At 34.9% G+C, this 19,991-nt stretch overlaps 1 protein-coding gene across 1 annotated transcript in view; it reads right to left on the reverse strand.

Moving 5' to 3' along the window:
* Positions 1-258: 258 nt before the first annotated feature.
* Positions 259-19,991, reverse strand: part of IFT81 (intraflagellar transport 81) — a 96,002-nt gene continuing 76,269 nt past the window's right edge. Inside the window, exons 15-19 of the mRNA XM_044930206.1 lie at positions 9,226-9,312; positions 8,138-8,209; positions 7,967-8,052; positions 4,242-4,287; positions 259-988 (exon numbers count right to left, since the gene is read on the reverse strand). Of these exons, the coding sequence (XP_044786141.1) occupies positions 806-988; positions 4,242-4,287; positions 7,967-8,052; positions 8,138-8,209; positions 9,226-9,312 (474 nt within the window). The 3' untranslated portion in view covers positions 259-805. The remainder of the gene's footprint in view (positions 989-4,241; positions 4,288-7,966; positions 8,053-8,137; positions 8,210-9,225; positions 9,313-19,991) is intronic.

A 19,991-nucleotide genomic window follows, 5' to 3' on the forward strand; every position in this document is an offset into this window, starting at 1 on the left:
AACTGAAATGAAGTAAAGGGTGGCATATGAATTTAGTATCTTTAAGTAAAAATTAAAGACATCTTCGATACCTTGTCCAGATGAAGCAGAGATTGGAGGCACTCTGACAGTTTCTTATATTTAAAATAATCCCAGAACCTACTGTGTTAGATTTTTGGTGAAAATAAGCTATAATCTTAAATTTAGTACAGTATTATACATGAATACTTACTTAAAAAAGATTAAAATTTACACTATATAAATTTTAAATAGCCATGATATGTGCACCAAGTTTTATTTGCCTTTAAACAACACAAATAGAACAAATATGTGATTCAAAATATTAAATGTTCTTGAATTGTACAGAAGAAAAAGAAACTGAAGTGAAACTGTAGGAATTGCTGAACTTCAGATAAATGTTTCTTCAAAACAAGAGATATTATTTCCTAAAAGATTTCTCTAAAGTTAAAAAAAGATTAAGAAAAACATTAAGCCACTGGGTTATTATGTTCAAACAAAAATTTACATGTTTCTTAATGGACATGTGTTTACATTTACAGATAGTAAACTCAGTCTCTTGTCTTATAAAACAGAAGACACCACTGATGTATAAACTAAGCGAAATAGTAAAAGCCTCTTTTTCATATTAGAAACTTTTAAAACCTAAATCTACCTTAGCATTATTTTCCATGAGAACTTAATAGGGAATGGCTAATCTGAAAGCAAAATGTTGAACAAATCACTTTCAAAAAAAAAAGAAACACACCATGGGATTTTACTTATAGCTAGCAGCATCAACTGACGCCCCAAACAATGGCACATGAACTCAGAGTATCAGCCGGTCCTCTCCTCCCTCCTGAATTACCTGACCAATGGAAGTTTGGGTTTGTTGTTTCAGAAAGCACTGTTTCTTACATTCCATCAATTGTTCAAAATCATGCCACATTTTTGCTTGTTTCATATTTGGACCATGACTTTCTCGTACAGCTTTTTGTTTTTCCCGGAGTTTCTAGCATAAAAAAAATAAGAATAATTAAATATCATATAGGGATTTACTTCTACTGCTCTAATCAGAAGAATATGGTATGCTTTGTATATCTGATAAATAATAGCTAAACCACCTGATATATGAAAGCTAAGATGATAAAAGTTAATTAAATTTTTGATAGATCTAAGACAACCTGAAGCTAAAAAGGACAGAAAAATAGAAAAGAAGGGGAAAATAAAGGAAATCAGGAAAGTGGAGCAGTATCATGGTATATAAAAAATGCAGATTTTGGAAGTCAGAAGACTTGAGTTCCAGCCTTGGCTTTGTCACTAGCCATAAGGAAGACAATTTCTCTGGACTGTAGTTTGTTCAATTGTCAATTAAGGTTAATAACAGGAGTAATTATAAAAGTAACTGCTTTATAATACTATTTTTTTCACATGACAATAGATATAGAAATAATTACAAACTATCATGTGTTATATATGTTATTATTATTAAATATTATATTCTTTCCTGAATCAGTATACTCTAAGGGTATGCTCTATGCCCAAATAAATCAAATTGTATGCAAATATTCTTCAAGGAGAAGGTCCAGTGATATTTTAAAAAGGCTCAGATCCTTATCATAATTATTTTTGTTACTAATAGCCCACATATATAGTTCCACCTTCCAATATTTTTCTACTTACTGACTAAAATTATAAACAGGAATAGGAACATTTTTCAGTAAACTGAGAACTGTTCTTTGGCTCTGTGTTACGGCAAATCAAGGAAGAGTGACAAAGAAAAGATGGCACAAAGTCAGAGAGACAATGAGAGGAAAGAAAAGTAGGAAGGAAAGAAGAGAAAAACAGAGATGACAGTACACACATAAGGAAGCACAGAGTAACAGAAATACACTCATGACACAGAGTGTGAGAAATCACCAAGAAGCGCAGAAAAACAAGCAAAGACACAAACAGATTACATGGGAACATCCCCATCTTTTCCTCTTTTAGTATGCAGGGTTGATCTAACAGTTGATCTAAGGACACAAGTGAGAAGGCCGGTGGTCGGTACTTGCCCAAATAAGAGGCTAAACTAAACTGAGGCCAGATTCGAAATGCTTATTAAAGACTGCCCTTCCCACCTATGGCTAAGAAAAGCAAAGTTAACAGCAGATAGCAAAACAAAACAGAATGAAGAAAATATAATTTAAATATAAACAGCAAATTTTTGACACAATGCCTGGCATGCAAATACATCTATTTAAGTCTATGTTACAAATAAAGTATCTTACAACAAATATTTTTATCCTTATAAACTAAAACAAAAGTAGTAAGTCAGATCAAGAGTTTTAAGAGTATTGAACATGATTTTAAGATTAAGGTACTACTTAACTGTAACTTTTCTTGTATTATTGGAATAATTTCTTTTTAAAAAATCCTAACAACCTATAAAAGCTATTTAAAGAACCAAAGACAGGATGCAAGCATTGTCTGTATCAAAAATATTAAATTTAATTTGCTCCATAACCATATGTGTTTGAAACCTTTAACTTTATGAATACAACTGACTTTGTAATTTATTTTTAATGTTACCGTCATGTACTACAGATTTATTTTATGGATAGTTGTAATGCACAAAAAATACTTGTCACAGATTTCACTGTTCTTAAAAGGAGGAGGTGGTACAGGAGGGGGAAAGTTACAACTTTGAGCATCATATTCCACAGCACTTGGTAAGGCAAAGTCTAGTATACGATAGTGTGAATTGTAGCACTATAGTTTGGTCTAATTTCAGAAACTCAAGCTGGCCTGAGGAAGTCTGTGGATGTCCAGTCTGCTGGTTTGGAAGACTTACGCTATTGTCAGTTTGAAAGCCTAGGTATATTCTGAGTTTGCTTTGAAAATTTAGATCTATTCTAAGAGTGAGAGGATCAAGAAGCTTTGTTTCTTAAGTGATACAGCCAGACAATCAGGGCATGAGCTAATCAATGGCTCATTTTGCTCAAACATGCTTGATGTCAGACTGTTGCTACTGCTTTCCCCTCAAATCTTGCAATATAATAAAACACTATACTGGGAGGGGAAAGAATAATCATATTTAGCCATTAAGTTTGAGTCTTTGAAAGGATTCTAGGTTTGGCAAATATTTCTCTATATACAACATCCATTCAGATACTAAACAAATGAAGTGGAAGAATATTTTCATATGAAAAAGTACATTACTTCACTTAAGAAATATCTGGATGAAAGTCTATTATTGACAATCATACTAAATCCTAAAGCCCCCCAAATACCTAGTTAAAATACTGTACAAATGTGTGTACAACTTGATTCAAATACATACATTTGAACATGAAAATATCCAATAGCTAAACTGTACAATATATTGATTGAAGCAAAGCCATATTATTAATTTGTACTTTCAGAACAGAAAAGCCCATATTTATATAAAATCATTTCCAGGCTGCAGACTCAAGAATATTTGAACACTGAAATGAGACACTGACATATAGTTAGTATTTTAAAAGAAAAACTGCAGCTAACAATTCCTAACAAATGATAATACAAACCGGACACTCCTACTAGAAAAGCTAAGAGGAAACTTCAATTTTCAGTAGTGAAACTCGGTAAGAAACAGATAAAATGGAGTATAGTGAAGCATGGTTAGCATTCACTATGTAACATGGTCTTAAAATCATTGAAGATTAGAATCAATTAGAGAAATCAGTTAGTCATTTACATCCTGATGGTCAAGGCCCCTACCACCTCTTCCACTAGGAGTGTCTTAGAGAACTGAAAAAACAAAACTCAATCATACACTCCTATTTTTAGTAGTCCTCATATAAGACTGGCAGGTAGGGAGTGAGTTTCTTAAGAAAAGTTTTTCGATTATTTTTAACTGAGTCAAAGTTTGTAAAGGACTTAGACCAGGCCCTGGCTCATAGTAAGAGCTTTGTGCTTATAAAATAAAATAAATGTGTAAGTTTATACTTATCTTATATACAGAGATACCTGGAAATAATGTGAAACTTGTAGTTCATTCATTAGATGTGGCATTTTGTTATGCATGAACTTTTTATTTAAAACTAGATTTCTCCCTTTCCCCCAAAATCTATGAGCCTTCAGTTTTATAAAAATAAATTTCTAAGGAAGAGTCTTCATTTTTGAAAGGGAGTAAGAAAGTTCTAATTTCCCCTATAACCTTAAAAAAAACTGACAATGACATAACCATGTCCTGTAAACCTGAATTATGCACACATTAAAAAACAAACAAATATTTTTACCTTTCCAAGATTTTCCTGTTCAGCAATATTTTTGGTATATTGTTCCCTAGGAAGTAAATATAATGATATAGTTTACATTTACTTCAATTGATTTTATCCTACAACTAAATTATAAATCAACATATCTATCTAAATATATTAGATAATACAGTTTAGAGTACTAGAGTCAGAATGAAACTCATTATCAAATACTCCCTTTTCTAATCTTTAGTCAGTTCATCTAATAAACAATAATATAAGTAAAAAAACAAGGCAAAATATCATGTAAGAAATAAAGTACTATTTGTGGTTAATTTACACTTAAAACAATAGAAATACATTTGCTTAAATTACACTTTTTTGGAAGAGGCTTGCAGAAAAGAGAGAGGATACACATTAAAAAAATAACAAACCACAATAAATATCATCTAACCCTGCAATCCAACTTCTACGAAGCTTTCCTATAGAAAAACTCATAAAACTTAATAAAAATAAAAGCAAAGACTATTCACTTCACCATTGCTTACAATAGTAAAAATCTACAACCAACTAAATGTTGATAGATGGGGAAATGTTTAAATAAATTATGGTACATGCATTCAAAAGAATAATACAGAGTTGTGAAAAAAGAATGAGGTAGATTTAGAAATACTAAACTGGACAGAATTCTAGATAAATGAGGTATGGCAATGTAGACAACATTTAATTTTTGTGTACTATACTTGATAATGGTTACTTTTTGTTTTTATAAATATTTCTTTTGTATGCTAAAAAATTATAAATTTTTAATGTAAAAAATATAAATCACATCATACGGTATTTTTAAACAAAAGTATAATTATATTTTAAGACAAAAAGTGAGATTTAAAGTGTTAAGGACTAAGACTGAAGAATGAGGACAATGGAACCAATGATAAGAAGAGAAACTTTAGACCTCAAATTTGTATGGAAAAAGACTATATTTCTGTGAAAAGCTACACAGCAGTACTCAAGAAGAAATTACATAACACAAAATTGGGAATCTAAGAAATCATAAACCACAAAGACAAACTTTAGCAGCTTAAGTGAAGAAAGATTTGCATTGGTGTAAAAAAGGGAGGTTAACGTCTTTAGAACAAAAGAATGGCAATCAGAAGTACCCGAAGTCCTTACAGAGATGAAGTGAAGATAGAATTTGTGCACAAGAATAAAAGCGAAAGGGAACAGACCCAGTCTGGATGAACCTTCATTTTGCCCATAAAATATATGAGACACTAAGTCAATGTTATTTGCCTTTCTAGCTCTCCAGTGAAAAACAGCTCAGAGGATATAAATGACATATTACTCAGAATAATGTATGATTATAATTAAGAGAACTTTAAATAATTCATTTATTACCCCAGGTCTAAGGAATGTCCAAATTGTTTTAGGATTTCCATTTCTATTTTATTAAGAAATCAACAGGTGCATGCTCCACACTAATATGTAATTTTATTCAATTGATTTATTCAAGTAGTAATTACAGAGCACCTGTCCTATACCAAGCACGTCCTGGGATTTCAAGAAGAAAACAGGGACAGACAGGGTCCTCACTCTTCAGGAACTCATACTATATCATTTCTAAAATACTGCTGCAAACATTACATTGAACTTGAGCTCCTATGGCATATATTGTTCTCTTTATTTTATAGATGAAAAAGTGATATATCCAAGGTCACAAAACTAGAACTGGAAAAATCAGGTTAGAAACAAAATTTTATTGAGTCCCTTTCTAGAACTTTGATATATAACATCTTGCCTCTTTAAATAAAATTACATTTTACAGGTGATCTTTCAAAAACAAGCTAATTTCTTAGACCTTTGGCCTTACCAGAAAGTACCATAAAAGTAGAAAATGAAATGACATCAAAAATATTGTGTCTACACTAGTAATAAATTTTAAATATGTATCAGTGAGTTTAGAGTATAACTCCATTTTATTCCTAAATATTCTTATCACGTACTTCTCTAGTCAGGGTGCAATATTTTTCTATTGGAAAACTGAGGAATGGTAAAGATTTACAATGATTTTTAAAATAATGGAGACCTCCTTGGAAGGCCAGTGGTTAAGATTTCTCACTCCCAACGCAGGGGGCACTGGTTCCATCCCTAGTTGGGAAACTAAGATCCCACATGGTGCACTGTGTGGCCAAAAAAATAAATAAATAAAAACGATGAAGAGGAATAGCTAGAAAACAGATCAGAAAACCAATAGCTCAGGAGCAATGTTTCCTTTGTTACTAATTGTATTGATAACTTTGGAAGAAAAGAAACAATTTCTAAAACTTTTATTTTTCAAGAACAAAATTACTTCTCACATAAGTGAACATTAGTATTGACTACATAGATTTAATGAGCAAAATTTACATGCAATAAAAGAATTTGAATAAATACATTCAGTATGTTTAATATGCTAGAGTATTAAAAATAATATCCTATTTACAGGATATTTTCAGCCTGGCTTGCATTATATTAAAAAATTTAGACTTTGCAAAACATTCTATTTCTTAGATTCCTTTTTATAATATAAATGTACTGCTGTTGTTCAGTTGCTAAGACATGTCGGACTCTTTGTGACCCCATGCATTACAGCAGGCCAGGTTTTCCCATTTCACTATCTCCTTGAGTTTGCTCAAACTCATGTCTATTGAGTCATGAATATCAACATATAAGCTACTAAAAATCTCAACTGCAATCTTGAATAAATGTGAATCCTACACTTCATCTGAGTTCTTCTTGAATGGTAAAAGCAAAGTATTTGAATTGTGATAAAGGGCAAAGAAAGTTTATCTTGTTCACTACTGCATTTTTTTCAAAGCTAGCAATTCAACTATAAATGTATTTTTAAGGCAGCATTTATTATATTATAGTATGCTAGGATTACAAAAAGAAAAAATCACCATGTAAGGACTAGAAGTATTTATACATTCTTTGTTTCAAAGGCTGGCACTCTGCAATCACAGAATTTCTAGCTGAACTGCAGCTGCTCACACTGCAACAATGAGCACACCAATGACCAGAGTCCAGGCCATGTGGGACTTTAAAAATAGACCAAATTTACTGCTTATAAAAAAGCAACTATGAAATTATATGTAATGCTACATGCATACATACTCAGTTGTGTCTGACTCTTTGTGACACCATGGACTATAGCCTTCCAGGTTCCTCTGTCCATGGAATTTTCCAGGCAAGAACACTGGAGTGGGTTGTCATTTCTTACTCCAAGGGATCTTCCCAACCCAGGGATTGAACCTACGTCTCTTGTGTCCCCTGCATTGGCAGGCGGATTGTTTACCACTGCGCCACCTGGGAAGCCCAACGTATTCCTGAGGAGGGGGTAATGGGAATTAAGTGGCTTAATGGCTATAAGAGTTTCTATTTCAGGTGATGAAAACGTTTTGGTAATCTATAGTGGTAATGGTTACATAATATTTTGAATGTAATGAATACAACTGATTATACACTTAAAAATGGTTAAAATGGCAAATTTTATGTCTTTTGCCACAATAAAAAGTAAGCAAGCAAACAAGAAAAATTATATGTATTCTTACTTAGTCAGGAGGGCTGGACTACCCAGAGGATGTTCAACAAGATTTAATTCTAAATAATATCTTACTATTTGCTTATTTAGGTACTCTGTATAATTCCATCTTATCTTCTATAGATGAAAACATTATATATAAAACAATCATATACAACATCAATATAAAAACAATAAAATTACTTGCCTAATTGCTTTTCTTTTTTCTTGTTGATCAGAGGAGACATATGCCTTCATTTCATCAGTAGCACGACGAAGTTGTACTTCTAGGTTCTAAGTGGAAAGACTATGTTTTAGGTTAAGTCCTTGATACAGAAAAATCTCAGAAAAGTTTCTGATCCACTTTTATTTGTCTTACCTTAATCATACAATTTATATAATGGTATCTACTTTCTTCTTGAAGACACTCCTCACGGAGCCCTCTGACTTCCTAAAACATAATTTTAAATGGGCAATATTATCAAAAGAATAATTAGATACAGAAAGGATAACCAAATGTACAACAAAAGAAATACTATCAGAGTATTTCCTCTTCTGGGCCAAAACTTATCAGACTAGGTTGCAATCTTTTCTAGAGACCATGCATACCACTCTACAACCTATAAGTTAAGTTATTAAGTAACTACTGTGTGCCTAGCTCGGTGCTAGGTGCTGGGGACAGAGAAGCGAACAAGACAGGTCCTTGCTTTCATTCAAGTAGAGGAGACAGATATAAACAAGGAAATGTGTAACGAAGGCAGTTTCAGATGGGGTAAGTGCTATGAAGAAAATTCTGCAGTACAATGTGATAGGGGTACTGAGTGGGTGAAGTTAGACAGGTGATTAGAGAAGATCTCTAGGAGGTGGTAACATTTAGGCTGAGACCTAAAACGGTGAAAGAAAAAGAGAGAGAAAGGCAAAGAGCTGGCAGTAGAGTATCCCAGAGAGAGAAGAATATATGCAAATCTGCCCCTGAAGAGAAAACAAGCTTGGCCTGTTTGAAGTACAAGAAGAAGGCTAGTATGTCTGGGGTCTGTGGGTGAGGAGGAGAGCATGTGGATATGAAGTTCATGGAGCAGGTAGGGTTTTGAAAACCAAAGTTTTGAAGTTAGATTTTAAGTGCAACAGGAAGCCGGTAGAAGGTGGTTTAAGTGTTGTACCAGTTTCTTTGGCTGCTCTATGGAGAATAAACCTTAAGGAAAGGCAAGTGTGGGAGGGGACAGGAGGCTGTAGGTTACTGTGGTAGTCAAGGAAAGACATGATGGGGCCTGGACTCTGGCAGTAGGGGTGCAGATGGAGAATTTAGGGTGTGTACATCAAGTTTGAAGAAATAAAAATCTCTGCAACTTATAGACAGACTCAAGGCATGAGGGCAAAGATCTGGGAATCTTTTGACACTGGTGAGGTAAAAACATGCATACAAAGTCAGTTTCTGCTAGGTTGTTAAAATAAGAACTATCTTCTTACCTGTTCTAATTTGGACCGATTGCTTTCAAGGCCTGCGGCACAGCTATCATACTGGGATTTCTTTTCATCACACTCTTGGGTTAACTCCTAGTATGAAAAGAGTGATTGATTGAATAAATAAAAAAAACGAAGGCCTAAAAGGTGACTCTGAAACAATACATGCCCTTGTCAGTCTTGTAACTTAACTCTAAGCTTCTTGGCATACTAACGAGTTATTTATACAACAACCAGATATTTGAGCATTATGACAGATGAAGGTGCTGATAAAAAGAATAGCTGCCATGGATTGAGCTGTGTGCCAGGCTCTCTGTTAGAAGCTGGGGATACAAGAGTGAACAAAAGAGTCAAAAATCCTTCCTCTCAAGTAATGCTCAGACAAGTAAACAGGCTGACTGCTATGAGAGACAAACGCAAGGTGTTACAGGAGCACATGCAACTCTCATTGGACTTAACCCAGGCTTGGGGATCAGAAGGGACAACTTCCTGGAGAAACTGATATCTAAGCTGAGGTACCAAGGATTAGTAAGAATAGTTAGAAGGGACAGACAAGGAGGACAGTGTTCAGAAAAAAGAAACACTATGTGTGAAATCTTGGAAGATTAGAGAAAAGAAGGACAATTTAGGACGTGTAAGTAGTTTATTATACTGGAACACGTCTGGGAAGTGTGAGAAGGGGCTGAAGACTTTGGCAGAGGCCTGATCAGAACTTTGTAAACCATGTTAAGGCTGTTTGAGCTTTACCCTTGACAATAACTAAATCTCACAACAACCCCTTAAGGTAAATACTAATATCCCCACATTGTGCTTAGAGAAAGTTCACAGAGGACAAGTATCTTGCAAAAGATTATATGGCTGGAAAGAGGTGTTAGAATTTGAACTCAGGCTGTTTGAGTAGTTTCACGCTTTTTTCTAATGTAATATTTTAAAGCAGATAATCTGAAAATTTGCTACCAAAACCTAGAAATGCTAAAAGTATCAACAAATGCTTGATAAGGTAGGGTTAGCATTCTTTCAAATCAAGAGCTAACTGAACTCTCAAAGAAGTAAAACGAATTATCAGAGTTAGAAACGAAGGATGACAGCCTGTGGATACCCTTGGTGAAGGGAGTTGGGAGTCAATTTTGATAACAGAATGATTAGAATGGCTAGGCAGGGCAAAGACCTTGAAATCTGTGAGTAAAGGGTTAACACCAGGCCAGCCTGGGAATGACCTTGGTTTTACATAGCAGTTTCCTTGGAAACAAGAGAGTTAACATTACTGGGTAATGTTGTGTGGTGCTTCCATTGCTGGATGGGACTGCATCTGGGTTGGGGTGACTAGCAAAGTATAAAAGACTGGTGGGAAAAAGATGCCATGGCTTTTATGTATCAAAGTGACCTACAGACATCTGAGGCTCTTGTGGTTGACAGTCACATACACCCCAAATAGAAGAAGGGGCAATAGAGGCTATGTACCTGGGTAGCTGCTGGGCCTGTTAATGAAATGAAGATACTATAGTAGACGAAGGACTTCTTTTGTCTGTGAGTCTGATGGACAAACCAATCAGTAAATGTAGCTATGTTGCTTCAGAGGCAGATGGAACAAAGGTGCCTGTCCTCAGCAAGTTTGGGATTTGGATTTACCCTATGTATGTGATCTAAGAACTTCCAAGCTGAGACATTAACTCAAAATTAGCTCCAAACTTGTGACATTCAGAACACAGAATATCAGGAGAACAACAGCAAAAACACCCTGGAGGGACACACCCTCCATCCTAGCTGCCAGGATTCAAGAGACAAAACCCTACTAAAGATAAGCTCACAATCCAAAACTAAAAATATGCAGGGAATAATCAATCCATTATGAGTGAGAATTAGAAGATATAAAACAGCAGGAGTAAACCTCCTCTAGCAGGAGAATACTAGAAATAAATCTATTAAATAAGCATACTTAATATTTTATTAAAGGAGGAACTGAAAACAAAAGACTGAAAAAGGTACAGTGAGTAAAAAAACAGAAATGAAAAAGAAGTCACTGAAATTAAAAACTAAGTAGGTGACATAAATATAAGATTAGTTCAGGAGATAAAAGAATGAATTAGAAAACAGAGCTGAAGAAATTATCAAAAATTCATCACAAAGAGACAAAGATATGAAAAAATGAAAATGAGGTTAAACAACAGAGAACAGAATAAATACATATGACATATATTTAACAGAATTGCTGAAGAACAGACTAGAAAGACCAGGGGAGAGAATATTTGAAGACATGTAGTATATGTCCAGAATTAATGAGACAAAAAGCACGAATTCTAGCAGAGCAAATAACACTAAATCTATAGTTAGATCATGTCAGTGAAATGGGACAAGACCAAAGACAAAGATAAAAATACTAAAACTATTTATAGATTCAAGGGAATCCCTATCAAAATACCAATGGTACTTTTCACAGAACTAGAACAAATAATTATAAAACTTGCATGGAAACACAAAAGACCCTGAATAGCCAAAACAATCTTAAGAAAGTAGAACAGAGCTGGAGGTACCACATGCCCTGACCTCAGACTATACTACAAAACTACAGTAATCAAAATAGTATGATGTTGGCACCAAGGAGAGACACACAGATCAATGGAACAGAAAAAAAGCCCAGAAATAAACCCACACTTATGGTCAATTAATCTATGACAAAGAATATACAATTGAGAAAAGACAGTCTCTTCAATAAGTGGTGCTGGGAAAACTGGACAACTACATGTAAAAGAATGAAATTAGAACATTTTCTCACACCATGTACAAAAATAAACTCAAAATGGATTAAAGACCTAAATGTAAGAAATCATAAAACTTAGAGAACACAGGTAGAACACTTTCTGACATTAATAAATCATAGTAATATTTTTTGGATCTGTCTCCTAAAACAAAGGTAACAAAGGCAAAAATGAACAAATGGAACTTAATTAAATTTAAAATCTTTTGCATAGCAAAGGAAACCATCAGCAAAACAAAAGATAACCCACTGAGTGGCAGAAAATATTTTAAAATTATATTGGTGATAAAAGGTTAATATCCAAAATATATAAATAGCTCATACAACTCAGTATCAAAAAAAAAAAAAGGCCCAGTTGAAAAATAGAAGACCTGAAGAGTCATGTTTTTTTCCAAAGACATACAAATGGTCAACAGCACATGAAAAGATGCTCATCATCATTAACCACCAGACAAATACACATCAAAACCACAGTGAGATATCACCTTACACCTGTCAGAATGGCTATCACCAAAAAAGACCACAAATAATTTGTTATTCATGAGGATGTAGAGAAAAGGGAACCCTTGTACACATTTGATGCAGCTACCATGGAAAATAGTGTGGAGGTTCCTCAAAAAACTAAAAACAGAACCACCATATGATCCAGCAATTCCATTTCTGAGTATATATCCAAAGAAAGCATATTAATTTGAAAAGATATATGCACACCAATGTTCACAGCAGTATTATTTACAATAGCCAAGATATGCAAGCAACCAAAATGTCCATCAAGAGATGAATGGAAAAAGAAGATGTGAGATACACACACACACACTATGGAATACTACTTAGTCATTAAAAACAAAGAAATTTTGCCATTTACAACAACATGATGAACCTGAAGGGTATTATGCTTATTGAAATAAGTCAAAAAGAGAAAGACAAACACTAGATGATATTACTTATATGTGGAGTCTAAAACAAGCTAGTGAATATAACAACAAAAATTAAAACCCATTATAGGGAAGACATTACCTAAAAGAGAAATGAGAATTAAATCAATAGCATATCCTTCAACACGAGAAAAGAGAAAGCAATGAAAATAGTTTTTTTCTGACCAAGTGACTATTGAAGAGGAAAAACAAAGATGGTTTGCTTTTGGCAATGATTCTTTACTGAGAGAACTACTAAAAGAAAACAAAACAAGGAAATTTCATTTCAGGAAGAAGGAAACTGAATCCAGAAGCAAGGAATAAAGTACATGAGGCAATGGTAAGAATTGCTAAATATGTGGGTAAATCTAAACAGGAAAAGACTGTATGAAGTAGTAATTATTATAACAGTAATGACCACCATGACAGCCACTTTTAGAGTTGAAGAAATAAAATGGAAATTAAATACCAGAGGATAGGAACACATGTGTAAGGCAAGAGAGGGTATGAAATCATTCTGAGGCCCTTGTATTGTTCAGGAGATTAACAATTGTTCAGCTGATTAACTTTAGGCAAGAAAAGTGTGCTAAAAATATAAGAGTAAACAATATCAGAACAGGAGTAGAAAAGGAAATAAAGGGAAAAAAGAAGATAAAGAAAACAGGATTGGTACAATGGAAAGTAGAAAAAGAAAAAGAAACATAGGAAAAGCACAGTCAATAGGATGTGCAAAACAGAAATAAATTCCAAAGTATCAATAATAAGAGAAAATATACACGGGACTAAACTCACTAATTAAAAGACAAGTTCTCAAACTGGATGTAAGAAACTATATCAACACAAAATCCCCTATATGATATTTAAGAGACATATATAGGACAAAAATAAGGATGCAGACAGCTGAAATTAAAGAAAGACATACCAAGCAATACTAAACATAAGAAAGTTGGCACACTTATATTAATAGCAAACAAAATAAGACCCTTAAATAAAAAGCACTGCAAGGAATACAGTCATAAAATAATGATAAAATGAATAATTTACCAGGAAGTGGTTTTTTTTTTTTTTTTTTTAAACCAGGAATTTCTTTCTAAATTGTGGTAAAATACACATAATCTAAAACTTAACTATTTTAACTATTTTTAAGGCTGCAGTTCAGAAGTATTAAAACATTCACATTATTGTACAACCAATCTCCAAAACTCTTTTTATCTTGCAAAACTTAAACTCTACATCCACTACACCAAAAGTCCCCATTCACCAGGAATTTCTGAACAGGCACATTCAACAACCTTGATCTGATAAACACATGGAGAACTCAGTACTCAACAACTGGAAAATATATTCTTTTCCAGATCAAGTCATTAGAAAAATTGGCCTCAGCTCTCTCCATGGCCACCCTTAACTCCTGAAGACTATGGAGCTACTCTTTAAAAATCCTCAAGGAAAGAAAGCATGATGTAATGATTTTTATGCCCAATCAAGCAGTGATTGAAATATTTAAGGCAACAAACTCTAGAAACTCATCAGGGAATATTGTTCTTCTAAGCTTTGAGGACTCTACTAGAAAACAAATGAGAGACAATAAAAAGTAGGAAAATGGGTAGTGAGAGGATTAGTAATGAGCACTGAGTCTAACAAGTACAAGTATGATACTAAAGACAAAAGGGAGAACTAGTGTAACAGAACAGAAAGTAAATGTTATACGCTCTGACAATGTAGACATGATATATAAAATGTGCAGGGAGGGGAAGGGAAAAAGAAGGTGGAAGGTAGAATGAGTAAGCTGGTCTCCTCAGCAAGCAGTTTTCCATTGCTGGGGATGGTAGGGGAAGGGCAACAGATATAATTAAAACTGATGAATCAAGTCATAGTATAAGCGTATTACATGTATAAAGGCAAACAGTAAGAAAGACAAATGACCAAAATGAGGTGCTAAAGGACAGGGAAGAAGAAGTTAGAGAAAAAATATCAATTTCATCACTACTCATCAGATCAGATCAGATCAGTCGCTCAGTCGTGTCCGACTCTTTGCGACCCCATGAATCGTAGCACGCCAGGCCTCCCTGTCCATCACCGACTCCCGGAGTTCACTGAGACTAACGTCCATCGAGTCAGTGATGCCATCCAGCCACCTCATCCTCCGTCGTCCCCTTCTCCTCCTGCCCCCAATCCCTCCCAGCATCAGAGTCTTTTCCAATGAGTCAACTCTTCTCATAGTGGGAATTAATAGATACTATCAACAGTAATGAAATATTAATGGTGGCATTACAGATACAACCAGTAGAGCAAAACCACAAGCCAGAAAATATGAAAGAGAGACAGAGACAGAGAATGAACAGAGGAATTTATTTTTATAGGCTTTAAAGTCAGAAGCAAAACATAATAAAGTAATGGCATTGAAACATGTAAAATATCATGTATGAAATGAGTTGCCAGTCCAGGTTCGATGCACGATACTGGATGCTTGGGGCTGGTGCACTGGGACGACCCAGAGGGATGGAATGGGGAGGGAGGAGGGAGGAGGGTTCAGGATGGGGAACACATGTAAACCTGTGGCGGATTCATTTTGATATTTGGCAAATCTAATACAGTTATGTAAAGTTTAAAAATAAAATAAAATTAAAAAAAAAAAAATAAAGTACACAAGGACCAAATATGTTTGCATATCAATAAATATGAACTGGCTAAACTTATTTATTAAAATAAACCTGTCAGATTATATCATATAACAAAACACAATTCAAGATCTATTCAGAGACATACCTAAAACAAAGCAACTTTTTAAAAGTTGAAAGCAAAAGATGGGCAAAAGTATAGCAGGAACAACGAAAACAAAGGAAGCAGACATTAATATGTCAGAGTTAACTTCTGCCCCCTCACCCCAAAAAGCCTTTGTCTTTTTCTATGAGAGTAGAACAAAGGTGTGGAGAGCAAACTTCAGGAAGCCAATAAATAATTACCTATTCATTAATTTTCAGAACACATGTATACCTGTGGCAGATTCATTTTGATATTTGGCAAAACTAATACAATTATGTAAGTTTAAAAATAAAATAAAATTAAAAAAAAAAAAGAAAATTTCTAGAAAATGCACAAAGAGCTGTTAACATTATTTCTAGGGAGTGTGCTGGGGTGGGATGTAGAGAGAGAAATAATTTCAATTCTTTCCCTTAAATAATTCTTTAGAGTTTGAATTCTTGCCAAGAGCATGGTTTTACTTTTATAAGAAAAAACAATCAATAAGAAATATTTCAGTGAAATCAATAATTACCATATTATATACTCTAAAACAAGTATTTTAGCTTTAGCAATTACATGTATTATGCCATTTAATTACATATAATTTAAGGAACAGCTTCTAAAAAACAAACATGAAACTTCAAGATGCTAGCTAATTCCAGATAATTATAAAAGATTTAGATAAATATAAGCTGTACATCTTAAGTTGTGATGCTCCAATTTTCAAATGATTATGAATATTCAATTTATAACAAAACACAAATACAAAAGAAGGGAAATGTATTAATACTTCACTATAAAATTTCCTAAATTTTGAGAGTTGTCCATTAAAACAAGAAGTGTAAAGTATTTTTTAAGTACTCCTGCACTTTAACAATATGATAGGGGCTCCCTGGTATCTCAGTGGTAAAGATTTTTCCTGCCACTACAGGAGGCACAGGTTCAATTCCTGATCCAGGAAGATCCCACTTGCCGCAGAGCAAGTAAGCACGTGAGTCACAACTATTGAGCCTGTGCTCTAGAGCCTAGGAGTCGCAATTAGGGAACCCACCAGCTGCAGCTGTGAAACCTGTGCTCCCTAGAGCTGGTGCTCCGCAACAAGAGGAGCCACCGCGATGAGAAGCCCTCCCACCACAACTAGAGAAAGTCTGCTCACAACGAAGACCCAGCACAGCTATAAATAAATAAACTAAATTATTTTAAAAATGTAATACATCCATGTAGTTTCAAGGGTTAGATATACTTACACAAGTTAAAAATAAATACCATTCAAATTTAGAGAACAATTAAGAATTTCAGTTACTATTTGGAAATAACTCAAAGTCAATGAAGTGGCTTTTTTTCCAGTCTACTTTTCATTACAAAAGGTTTCTGGGTAAAAATAAACTATACAGGGATGTAGGAGACTGACATATGGAGATAAACAAAATGAACATTAGGGACTCAACAAGGTCATTGAACTCAAACATTTAAAAAAACCAAATGGTTAATAAAAATGTGGGCAAGTTCTATACTCTCCTTTTTTTTAGACTTTTAAAACTGTGGTAAAATACACATAAAATAAAAATAATCACAATAAATAAAAATACTTATTTATTATTTTTTGGCTGTGTTAGGTCTCAGCTGTGACAAGCTGACTTCTCTCTAGTTGTGGTGCATGGGCTTAGTTGCCCTGCCACATGTGGGATCTTAGTTCCTCGACCAGGGATTGAACCCACACCCATGCATTGGAAGGCAGATTCTTATCTACTGGACCACCAGGAAAGTCCCACTTAAACCATTTTTAAGTGCACAGTTCAGTGGCGTTAAATATATTCACACTGTTGTACAACCATCACCACTATCTATCTGCAGAACTCTTTCCATCTTCTAAAATTGAAACTCTGTCCCCATTACTTTTCAACATGGCAGAAGACAGAGATGAAAAGCTTACAGGACTTCGGTGCCCCTTTGATTTGATGAATATGTTAAGAACTGAAGAGCTGTATTATCTGGGAATGGTGGTGAGATAGCTATATTTCTTTGAAATGGAACAGGCAGGAAGTACTTGACATACAGAGAAATCCAGTTAAAACACATAAAAATGAATTTCAGGTTCTGGTTATATTTTATAATAAATGACTTTATAGAATTTAATCTAGTATATGGTTTTACTGAGAAAATAAATTTTTTTGAAAGGCAATAGTATTCCTTCCTTTAAAACTATTTCTAATAGTTATAATGATAAATACCTTTTAAAAACAGTTCTTGTGTATTAGTCATTGAATTGCTAAAGCATCACCACGAACAAAGCTAGTGGAGGTGATGGACACTGAGTTATTTCAAATCCTGAAAGATGATGCTGTGAAAGTGTTGCACTCAAGATGCCAACAAATTTGGAAACCTCAGCAGTGGCCACAGGACTGGAAAAGGTTAGTTTTCATTCCAATCCCAAAGAAAGGCAATGCCAAAAAATGTTCAAACTACTGCACAATTGCACTCATCTCACACGCTAGTAAAAAATGCTCAAAATTCTCCAACCCAGGCTTCAGCAATACATGAACCGTGAACTTCCAGATGTTCAAGCTGGTTTTAGAAAAGGCAGAGGAACCAGAGATCAAATTGCCAACATCTGCTGGGTCATGGAAAAAGCAAGAGAGTTCCAGAAAAACATCTATTTCTGCTTTATTGACTATGCCAAAGCCTTTGACTCTGTGGATCACAATAACTGTGGAAAATTCTGAAAGAGATGGGAATACCAGACTACCTGACCTGCCTCTTGAGAAACCTATATGCAGGTCAGGAAGCAACAGTTAGAACTGAACATGGAACAACAGACTGCTTCCAAATAGGAAAAGGAGTATGTCAAGGCTGTATATTGTCACCCTGCTTATTTAACTTACATGCAGAGTACATCATGAGAAACGCTGGGCTGGATTAAGCACAAGCTGGAATCAAGATTGCAGGGAGAAATATCAATAACCTCAGATATGCAGATGACACCACCCTATGGCAGAAAGTGAAGAGGAACTAAAGCCTCTTGATCAAAGTGAAAGAGGAGAGTGATAAAGTTGGCTTAAAGCTCAACATTCAGAAAACTAAGATCATGGCATCCAGTCTCATCACTTCATGGGAAATAGATGGGGAAACAGTGGAAATAGTGTCAGACTTTATTTTTGGGGGCTCCCAAATCACTGCAGATGGTGATTTCAGCCATGAAATTAAAAGATGCTTACTCCTTGGAAGGAAAGTTATAACCAACCTAGATAGCATATTCAAAAGCAGAGACATTACTTTGCCAACAAAGGTCCATCTAGTCAAGGCTATGGTTTTTCCAGTGGTCATGTATGGATGTGAGAGTTGGACTGTGAAGAAAGTTGAATGCCAAAGAATTGATGCTTTTGAACTGTGGTGTTGGAGAAGACTCTTGGGAGTCCCTTGGACTGCAAGGAGATCCAACCAGTCCATTCTGAAGGAGATCAGCCCTGGGATTTCTTTGGAGGGAATGATGCTGAAGCTGAAACCCAATACTTTGGCCACCTCATGCAAAGAGTTGACTCATTGGAAAAGACTCTGATGCTGGGAGGGATTGGCGGCAGGAGGAGAAGGGGATGACAGAGGATGAGATAGCTGGATGGCATCACTGACTAGATGGACATGAGTTTGAGTGAACTCCGGAGTTGGTGATGGACAGGGAGGCCTGGCATGCTGCAGTCCATGGGGTCGCAAAGAGTCGGACACGACTGAGCGACTGATCTGAACTGACTGAAAAGTACCTTACATGTGTTATTTCATAATTTTACAACCACTCTATTAAGAAGGGATTGGTTTACAGGTGAGGACACAATATAGAGATGAAGTCATCTACCTAAGGTTATTTAGGGTCTGCCTGATTCTGTAGCTTCTCCAGAAGGAAAATTTTCTAGGCAGCCATACTTAGTTCCATATTACCCTCCTTTCTTCTGATCCTTACCCACAAGCATAGCCGGTTCAACTAAGGATGGATCCTTGATCTGACCTGAAGATAGCAGTAATCTCTGAGTTGGTCTGGCATGGAAAACTGCTCTCCAAAGAGAGGCACTGCATCAGGAATTTAAATTAGAAAACACAGAGAAAATGGGAATTATAAGTTCACAACTTCAACACATATGTAGAGAAAGGCTACAGTGTGAGATGTGAACACTGAGGAGCCATAAGCAAGCTAAGGTTACAACTATGCCAATCCAAAGAATGAGGAGAAACTAAAAAATGGAGGAAAAAAACCAGCACACAGGCAGACACATGGCTGTGGCAGGAACAGTGAGAAGCCAACACAAAGTGATTCACTGAGTCATGTTATTGGTGTAGTATGAGTATGAGTTCTTTTTTTAAAAATATAAATT

This window comes from Bubalus bubalis, chromosome 17 (genome assembly GCF_019923935.1).
Source record: "Bubalus bubalis isolate 160015118507 breed Murrah chromosome 17, NDDB_SH_1, whole genome shotgun sequence".
Lineage (NCBI taxonomy): Eukaryota > Metazoa > Chordata > Mammalia > Artiodactyla > Bovidae > Bubalus > Bubalus bubalis.